Source organism: Colobus angolensis, unplaced genomic scaffold, assembly GCF_000951035.1.
Source record: "Colobus angolensis palliatus isolate OR3802 unplaced genomic scaffold, Cang.pa_1.0 Scaffold245, whole genome shotgun sequence".
In the NCBI taxonomy this organism is placed as follows: Eukaryota; Metazoa; Chordata; class Mammalia; order Primates; family Cercopithecidae; genus Colobus; species Colobus angolensis.
Genome location: NW_012115655.1, coordinates 995,305 through 1,005,644, shown reverse-complemented (window position 1 = coordinate 1,005,644; position 10,340 = coordinate 995,305). Strand labels below are relative to the sequence as shown.

At 35.3% G+C, this 10,340-nt stretch overlaps 1 protein-coding gene across 1 annotated transcript in view; it reads right to left on the bottom strand.

Annotated features, from left to right (window-relative positions):
- The window catches only part of ATP11B (ATPase, class VI, type 11B), a 114,882-nt gene that overhangs the window by 49,918 nt on the left and 54,624 nt on the right, over nt 1-10,340 (bottom strand). The window contains exons 12-18 of the mRNA XM_011945782.1: nt 10,082-10,324; nt 9,397-9,572; nt 8,274-8,342; nt 6,232-6,305; nt 6,044-6,147; nt 2,794-2,975; nt 1,328-1,531 (exon numbers count right to left, since the gene is read on the bottom strand). Of these exons, the coding sequence (XP_011801172.1) occupies nt 1,328-1,531; nt 2,794-2,975; nt 6,044-6,147; nt 6,232-6,305; nt 8,274-8,342; nt 9,397-9,572; nt 10,082-10,324 (1,052 nt within the window). The remainder of the gene's footprint in view (nt 1-1,327; nt 1,532-2,793; nt 2,976-6,043; nt 6,148-6,231; nt 6,306-8,273; nt 8,343-9,396; nt 9,573-10,081; nt 10,325-10,340) is intronic.

The window sequence follows — 10,340 nt, the reverse complement described above, 5'->3', positions numbered from 1 at the left end:
AAAAAAAAAAAAAAAAAAAAACAAATATAAAACACTGAATGTATATTAACAACTACGGTATTGTCTCTTTGTGTTTATTTTTCTGGATTAGTATCACAAGATAGCAAACAACAGAAACCTGCAGGAGACCTAACACACTTACATGCAAGCAGCTCTGAGACTCGAATGAAGCCCTCCCTAGTTTACTGTGAAAAATTAGACTGTGTTAAATGGGGCATCACTTGCCCCCATATGCGGCAAAACTTTGATATGCCCATAAAGCATGGATTTACAAAAAAGATAGAATTTAGAGTATAAATTCTTATGAAATAATCTTGAACAGTAAAATGCAGCTTAATTTCCCAGTTTGGTCATGCAAACTAGATCAGGGGTTGGCAAATGTTTCCCGTTATGGGCCAAAGAGTAAATATTTCAATTTTAGGTTTTGTGGGCCAAGAGGCAAAATTGAGGATATAGGTAGTTGTCGAATGAGAGGAAAAAATCTCAACAAAATTTTCACTAAGAATGTAGCAATCATTGAGTATAATTTTTTAAATAAGAGAGGTTTACTAATGAGAAGAATGAAAATATTTCTTTTGGGCGAGGGATAATATTTTGTTTAACTGGGGTTCAAAGTTAACATTGCAAATGTTCATCTGTTAATGCCCATCTGTAACGAGATTTTTACATTTCAATATGATAGAACTGTATGTAATGAGATTTATAATTCATCTTTGAAAATGTCTTTTCAAACAGGTAGCACAGCTAACATATCAATGCATAATAAACAATGCTTTGCCATCTAATTCAAAAATAAAATAATCCCCTATCCAAGGTGATTTTTAAAAAAAGTATAATGTTAAAAGTCCACTTTTCTTTTCTTGTTTTGATATGATGGCCATATACTGACAATAAAAAATGGAAAATGTCGCGATATGGTGCTATGCATGGCACTCCAAACACTATCACATTATATGTATCTCACTGTGATTTGCAGCGTATCAAACAGCAGTGTGAAGTTGAAGAGAAGTATTTTGTAAAGTCTCTGCTGCAACTACTCAATTCTGGTGCTGTAATGTAAAAGCACTCGTTGATAATATGTAAACAAATGAAAGTGATTGTGTTCCAATCAAACTTTATAGACACTGGAATTTGAATTTCATATACTTTTCACTTCATGAAATATTATTATTCTCTGGATTTCTATTTATCTATCAAAAAATGTAAAAACTACTTTTAGCTAACAGGCTGTAAAAAACAGGCAGAGACAGTGGGCTATATCATCGGGCCCAGGGAACCACAGTTTGCTAACCCCTGAAAGGTACGATACAGGTACCTATATTCTTACCTCCTGGCAAGCTGCCTCAATTGTTCAGCACATTCGCTGTCTGATTTCTGGTTTATAAGTTCAAGGATGTTCATGGTTCTATGAAAATGGCCACATGATAAACTCACACTAACAGCTGTTTCATGTTTATCTCCAGTAAGTACCCATACTTTTATACCAGCCATTCTCAATGCTTCAATAGTTTCTCGAACTTTATCTTGTAGTCTGAAAAGAAACAAATTAGTAGTAGAGAATACTTTCATGACTGTATTTTAAGCTAAACTACATAGTATATTTAAGGATAATTCTAAACTCCTTGACCTATGCATGTTACTACATCACATAGCAATATAACTGGAATTTCCTCTCATTAAGAAACATGAATAAACAGATTGGTGATTGGTTAACACAAAATCAACCAATTCAAATCTACAATTTCATATATTAAGAATGTATCTTCAAAGTTGCTATTTATAGGATGAAACTATGTGCTCTTCATAAACTCCTGTTTTATTAGGAAGTCTTACATTTCAAAAAAGAAGATTTTTCTCTTTTTATTTTGATTTAAAAAAAACTCAAACCACTCATATAGTTCAAAAATCAGACTGTAGAAAATAAAGGTCTAGCTAACTTTAGGTGACTCTCAGAAACCTTGTAAGGACAACCAAAAAGTAAATGAGAACCTAGATTTTAAAAATATGCAAACACCCTTAGGTCTAGGTGGTGGAGGCAAACATAACAACAGACTTAATCTGCAGAATTCAATCTCAGAATTCAGCTAAATTTAAGAAACTGTGAAACAGACATTGAGATAGGTGCTGGGAACAAAGACAAAGAATAAATGGACTTCAAGGATTTCACAGGTTAACAGAGGAGAAGTCTTTAAACAAATAATTAAAATATAGTGCCACAAAGACAACAACAGAACTACCTACAATGAGACTTCACAAAGAAGAGAATTTTTAACCCTCTTAGGTGTCAGGAAAGGTCTTACTGGAGTGGAACTAATATCTAAGCTATACTTTATGAATAGGTAGTCACAGAGGGATGGTGAAGGGAAGAATCACCCAGGCAGAAGGCCAACATAGGCACAAAACAGAATAGTTTTAGCTACAGATGGCATGCAGAGACAGTTTGGTATTGTTGAAACATAAAGCAGAAGGAGACAGTGGTAGGAGGGAAAGTTGGAGAATTAGGCAGGTGCTTCAAGTGTTTGCATGACACGCTGAGGAGTATTCTAAAGATTCAAGCCTATAAGAAAAAACTATAGAGAGCTGGTTTCTTTCATCTATTTCAGATATCTGGCTAGAACAAAAATTGTACATACTGACTGGGAAAAATTAAGGCTTTAGTTCTCTACTTTGATCTTAAATATATTAATTTATCATAGGATGTTAGTAAAGAGAATTTATGCCACATATTAGAACACTTGGTTACAAAAATTCTTATGAGAGAAAAATAATATTGTTTACTTATCTGATACTTACCTGTCTTCTACTGCTGTGGCTCCAAGTAATATCAGGTCTTTCTCTATGAACTGGAAAATATCTGCTAATTTCTCTTCCCGCTGCTGCAAGGCAGTCCTGGCTTCAAATATGCGTTTATCTATTTCCTCATACTCTTTTGATGTAAATTTTCTATATGCTATACACAGAGTTCTTAGCCCTTTCTGAAACAAACAAAAATTAAAGACAAAAATTGAACACAAACAACTAACAGAAAATCAAGAAGTCACTATCAAAATACACTGAGGACCAAGTACCAAAAGTCAATCACAAATCATTTAAAAAGTACCATCACCTAGTGACAGGAAATAAATAATGTCACAAAGCCCTACTGATCTGAGTTATGGGACACATATACATCTTTCAACTTTTGATGTTTTCTTAAAATGTTGCTCAAAATAGACTGGGCGCAGTGGCTCACACCTGTAATCCCAGCACTTTGGGAGGCCGAGGTGAGCGGATCACGAGGTCAGGAGATCAAGACCATCCTGGCTAACATGGTGAAACCCCGTCTCTACTAAAAATACAAAAATTAGCCGGGCATGGTGGTGGGTGCCTGTAGTCCCAGCTACTCAGGAGGCTGAGGCAGGAGAATGGCGTGAACCTGGGAGGTGAGCCGAGAGAGCACCACTGCACTTTAGCTTGGGCGAAAGAGTGAGACTCTGTCTCAAAAAAATAAAAAATAAAAAATAAAAAGTTGCTGAAAATAACTAAGGTCACTGAATTGTAGAATATTAGAGCCTAGAATAGATCATAAAGACTATCCTATTAGTGGTTTTTAAACTGTGTTACATGGAAAGCCAGAAAGTTCTTAATACCTTCAAGGCTGTTGAGAGAGAGACAGCTGCAGGTTCTACCTTCCTGTTTTAACTTACAATTCCATTTTTACCTACTTCATAAAATTTCTAAAGCAAAGGAGACCATAATTTCCTAAAGGTTCACAGTACAACAAAATTTGCCTTTCAAATAAACAAGTCAATAAAATGGCCATTACAAAAAATACTTTTTAGATTTATCAAATAAATGATTTTAAGGAATATATCTTTACCAGTGAATTGGAATCAGAATTGATTATCTGGTTCTACCAGGCTCAAAGTTTTCTTATAGTATTCATCTCTGAAAAATTGATATCTAAATCTAAAGACTTACAAAAGTTCCTTTTCTTGTTACATGCATTTTCCTCAAGAAAACCAATAATAAATATTCTTTTTTATTTTTAGAGACAGGGTCTTGCTCTGCTGCTTAGGCTGGGGTGCAGTGGTGTGATCTTGGCTTACTATAGCCTTGAACTCCTGGGCTCAAGTGATCCTGCTGCCTCAGCCTCCTGAGTAGCTAGGTCTATAGACACATGCAACCATGCCTGGCTATGTTTTATTTTTTTGTAGAGACAGGGTCTCGCTACATTGCCCAGGCTGGTCTCAAACTCCTGGCCACAAGTGATACTGCCTCAGCATCTCAAAGTGCTGGGATTACAGGCATGAAACACTGCACTGAGCCCCATAATAAATATTCTAACAACTTGGAAAGCACAGACTTAAAAATACTATATGACACTATTTAGCAGATTTCCCTTTTTTTTTTTTTTTTTTTAATACTATATGACACTATTTAGCAGATTTCCCTTTTTTTTTTTTTTTTTGAGACGGAGTCTTGCTCTGTTGCCCAGGCTGGAGTGCAGTGGTGCGATCTTGGCTCACTGCAACTTCTGTCTCCTGTGTTCAAGCGATTATCCTGCCTCAGTGTCCAGAGTAGCTGGGACTACAGGTGGGGTTTCACCATCCGGTCTCAATCTCCTGACCTCGTGATCTGCCAGCCTTGGCCTCCCAAAGTGCTGGGATTAAAGGCGTGAGCCACTGCGCCCAGCCCTATTTAGCAGATTTCTAAATATTGCCATTCCCTGACTTATAAATGACTCATACCTATAAATGTGCTTCTTTTAGTTGACAAAGAACCATCTGTTATTAATACATGAATTAATCCATTCTATAACAAATACTGAGCACGAACTATGTGCCATCATTATTTTAAACATTAAAATGGTGATAAGGTAGAACCATGTCTTTGTTCTCACAGATGTTACAATGGGGTGGATAAACTGGAACATAAACAATTAGGGAACAAATAATGGGAAAAAAATCATAAACTGTTAAGGCAGATGAGCAGAGGTGAGTGTGGAGTATACATTTACAGAAATGCAAAAATGAGAGACCATGAAGTTCTAAGACTGAGAGAGAACTGCATAATTTTGTTATTTACATGAATGATGGCTTTTTGTTTTAATAAGATTCCCCTGTATTTTTAAATTTTGTAAATAAGAGAGATATAATTCACATACCATAAAATTCACCTCTCAAATAGTACAAATCAGTGTTTTATCGCATATTCACAGAGTTGTGCAATTATCACCACTATCTAAATCCACAATATCTCACTGCTCCCACGAAGACTCTCCTTTTTCTCCTTCCTCCAGCCCCTGGCAATCAGTAATCAGCTTTCTCTGTGAATTTGCCTATTCTGGATATTTCATATAAATGTATTATTAATATATAGCCTTTTTTGACTGCCTCTTTCACTCAGCATAATCTTTTCAAGATTCATCCATGTTGTAGCATATATCGGTACTTCATTCCTCTTAACAGCCAACGGATACTCCATTATATGGATATACCATATTTTGCCTATCCACTCATTAGTTGGACATTTGGGTTTTCCATTTTTGTGGCTATTGGAAATAATGCTGCTTATGAACATTCGTGTATAAGTTTTTTTGTGGACATGTTTTCAGCTGTCTTGGGTGTACACCCAGGAGTAGAACTGCTGTGTCACATAGTAACTCGATGTTTACCTTTTGAGGAACTTAGCTACATTATTTTTCAATGTGGCTGTACCATTTATAATCCTACCAGCAATATGTGTATAAGGGTTCCAGTTTCTCCACATCATTAGGATTCCCCTATGTTTGTTTAATAAACACTCTTTTAAAATGTGTAGTTTGAGTAGACTTTGCAACCAGAAATGCCCTGACTATAGAATAGGTTTGAAGAGAAGATATATTTTAGCTTGCGTTAAAAGCGTTAAAAGTCAGTTTTCATAAAAGGAATGTGGAGCCAACACACAGTGTAACACAACTGCAGAATTTCTATAATTTTTGATAAATTATAAGAAATAAAGTCTGAAATTTTTCATAAATATATCTTTTAGAATTTTTTAAATCATAGAAATTTGCACTCACCAAAGCAAATTCATCTACATGAATTCTGGTTTTTTCTATTTCTCCGCCTATACATTTAGGGAGAATTGATGACTCAGCTCCTTTAGCAAATAATAACTTCTCACCTACAGACAAAAAAAAAAAGAAAAAGAGTTATCAAACTCTTAATATTACATAAATAAAAATTCATGAAAGTTTAGATTGGTTACCTGAAGGTGCCTGAACAATTACACTCATTCTCCTACGATCTGAATCAAATTCCAGAATATGAAGCAGTTTGTACCTAAAGAAAAGAAAGTAAGAAAGACAAAAACTTTACTTTTTTAAAATAATATGAAGTGATTATACGGAAATAATCCATATATAAGATAAAATGGCTAATTTAGAACAAGAATTAATCACATTTTCATGATAGCTTACATGACAATAATAACAAAACAGGGAAGAAATAGAAGAGACTGACATTGAGTAATTACCAAATGCCATGTATTTTACATACCTTATGTCGTTTAACCACCAAGAGAAGCCAAGAAAGTAGGTCTTATCTCATTTTTATAGATGAGGACTATTAACCTCAGAAAGATTAAGAAATTTGTCTAAAGTCACGTAAGCTTGTGAGTGGCAGAGCAAAGACTGGAATCCACATCTGCCCAGCTCCATGTTTTTCTGACTGAAAAAGGTAACTGATTCTCAGTGCTTTTTTCTGTCCTAATACACCTGACAAACACAACACACATTAATATCAAAGGCTCATTATAGCAGTGACTGTGAACCTGGGTGTGTGTGTGCAGGGGTCCATTCCCTCGTGCCTCTCTAGGCAGCTGTAAAAGAATTTGTGTGGCTACATGAAGTGTGGCTTAAAGTCTTCCAGATGAATCTTACACAGTGATTTACATATGAAATCTTCACACAACTCAAAGAAAAACAATGAGTTGAATATGGTTTATAAGTTGATGAAATAAGCTAGACAGACTCTCACATAAAAGTAGCCAAAGAATTGGCCCCATTTAGTATGGAAAAGCCTAGTTTGGAAAAGCACAGCTGGAATTGACATATGATCAGAATTGCTAAAACCATGAAAGGAGTAAGTATATTAAGCATGAACTAATTTATCAAAGAATGGAAAAACTAGATATAGACAGCTGTTCCTTCATGTTTGCAAGATAAAAATCACAGGAAATATAAGGAAAGTTTTCTTTATTCACTGAGTAGAAACCTACAAAACTCATTACCCAGGAGCATCTAAAAATAAACATACAAGTAAATTCAAGAAATATTAAGCTAAAATATAGATGAAATATTCAAAGCAGACTATTGTTATAACTATGATGAGATACAACATAATGTTAACATCATTCTAGAGCAGAGTTCAGTAACTTTTTCTGTAAAGGGCCAGAGAGTAAATATTTCAGGCTTTGTGGCCATTTATGGTCTCTGTTGCATATTTTACCTCTTTTTAAAACAACCCTTTAAAAATGTAATGTGGCCGGGCGCGGTGGCTCAAGCCTGTAATCCCAGCACTTTGGGAGGCCGAGACGGGTGGATCACGAGGTCAGGAGATCAAGACCATCCTGGCTAACACGGTGAAACCCCGTTTCTACTAAAAACTACAAAAAAAAAAAACTAGCCGGGCGAGGTGGTGGCGCCTGTAGTCCCAGCTACTCGGGAGGCTGAGGCAGGAGAATGGCGTGAACCCGGGAGGCGGAGCTTGCAGTGAGCTGAGATCCGGCCACAGCACTCCAGCCTGGGTGACAGAGCGAGACTCCGTCTCAAAAAAAAATAAAAAAAATAAAAAATAAAAAAAAATAAAAATGTAATGTGGGCCAGGTGCAGTGGATCACGCCTGTAATCGCAGCACTTTGGGTGGCCAAGGTAGGTGGATCTCTTGAGGCTAGGAGTTCCAGACCAGACTGGTCAACATTTCCACTAAAAATACAAAAATTAGCCAGGCATAGCGGTGCATGCCTGTAATCCCAGCTACTTGGGAGGCTGAGACACAAGCATCACTTGAACCTGGGAGGTGGATGCTGCAGTGAGCCAAGATCGTGCCACTGCACTCCAGCCTGGGTGACAGAGCAAGATTCTGTCTCAAAAACAAACAAACAAACAAACAAAAAAAGTAATGTGATTTGTGGGCTGTAGAAAAACAGAAAATAGGCCACATGTGCCCTGTGAGCTACAGTTTACTGATCCCTATTCTATAATATATACACTTAACACAGAGAACATTCTAATATATGAAAAAAATTACCGTTCCAGTTTTCCAAGTGTTTTAACTTCCATAGTTTCTTCAGAATTGCCGATAAACACAATACCAATCCTAGACGTTATAAGGATAAAAAAGTGGGACTTAAGAAATAATATTGCATATTTCACAATGTCACTATAGCTTAACTTGAATAAAAACATTTAAAATCAAAGTTTAAAATGCATTTAAAAATATTTCCTTTTAATATCACTACTTTGGTGCCAGGAGTGGTGGCTCATGCCTATCATCCCAGTACTTTGGGAGGCCAAAGTAGGTTGATCACCTGAGTTTAGGAGTTCAAGACCAGTCTGGCTAACACGGTGAAACCCAATCTCTACTAAAAATACAAAAATTAGCCAGGTGTGGTGCCCTGTGCCTGTCCCAGCTACTCAGGAGTCTGAGTCAGGAGAATGGCTTGAACCCAGAGGCTGCACTGAGCTGAGATGAGGCCACTGCACTCTAGCCTGGGTGACAGAGTGAGATTCCATCTCAAAAAAAAAATATATATATATACATATATATGTGTGTATATATATGTATATATATATACATATATATACACACATATATATGTATATATATGTATATATATATACATATATATACACACATATATATGTATATATATATACACACATATATACATATATAGACATATATAGACATACACACACATTTATATATATTATATATACACATTTATATATTATATATATTAACATATACTCACATTTATATGTATTATATATATTCTTATATTCTTTTATATATATAAAAGAATATATACACACACACACACACACATATATACTTTTAAGGACTAGAAGGATTAGAAGGATCAGAGTAGATGTAGCACAACATATACACAAGCATTTTTCATAAATTCTATTACACAGATTTGTATAGTAATCAGAGTTTCAAAGAGATCTTAAAAAAATGCAAGCTTGATAATAAAATGACTTCAAATTGTTATTTAAAATTTAAATTGTACTTCTATTTTTATGTATTTATATGAATTCTGACAACTTAAAATGAATTTGTTTGAAAATTTTAAATTATGATTCTGATATTGTTGCATTTATTTAAACGGTGTTTTTCTGAAGATCTGGAAATCAGACTAAATTACCTTGCAGCAGCTTCTACTAGTGCCTTTTCATCTGGTGAAGATGCATAGTACTCTAACTGCGAGGGTGCCAGGTTGGATTGCCAGGGACCATCACCAATACAGTCAGTCTGAACATTGCTAATCTGAACAGTGTGACAGAGACTGACTGCTTTAAAGAAGAGATCATGTTCTTTAATCTGTAAAAATGTAATTCATATTCATGATAAAAATATCATTTCCACATACCATTTAGGAAACCAGAGGCAAAATTCTAAGATCTAGAACAAGAGTGCTACAACCTTGATTGCCTGAATAATTGTTGGTTGTTTTTGCCTTCAAAAAGTAAAATGTCACATTTGCTTAGGACACTTCGACATGTGAGCATCTTTTTAGGAGGTACAACCAAATTGCAAGTAGGGGGGAACACTTTTTTATAGAAGAAGTGAGGTCTCAAAAAGTATTAAGTAAGTTTAAGCTCTATTTTTCAAAGAAAGTCTTCTTCACTTCAAGGCAGTAAGGGCTTTTCTTAACTATATTCCATTTAAATACTCAAAGAGCTAAGGCAGACAAGTTAAACTGTCTGATATGAATTTCAAATATATATTCCGTGCTCTACTGACACAAACTTTTTTTCCTGCAACTCATCAACTACTGCAGAGAATTATTTCATATGAAACCCTTATTTATTAATTTAAAAATTACTTACCAGTTCAGTTTCATTTTCAGGACTGGATCTGAAAGAGGAACTAGTTGTAAGATGGGATAAGTTGTTAAGATGGGATAAACTACTAAGATAAGATAAGTTTCCTTCTGAAGAGTCTGGGGTTGGTCCTTCGGGTACAAGTCTACCATTGATTTCTTGGTATTTCATGCCATTAATTGAACATTCCCGAAACTGCATCTCATTTTCTGTCAGTGTACCAGTTTTATCTGTAAACACGTACTCTACCTATAGAGACAGAAAA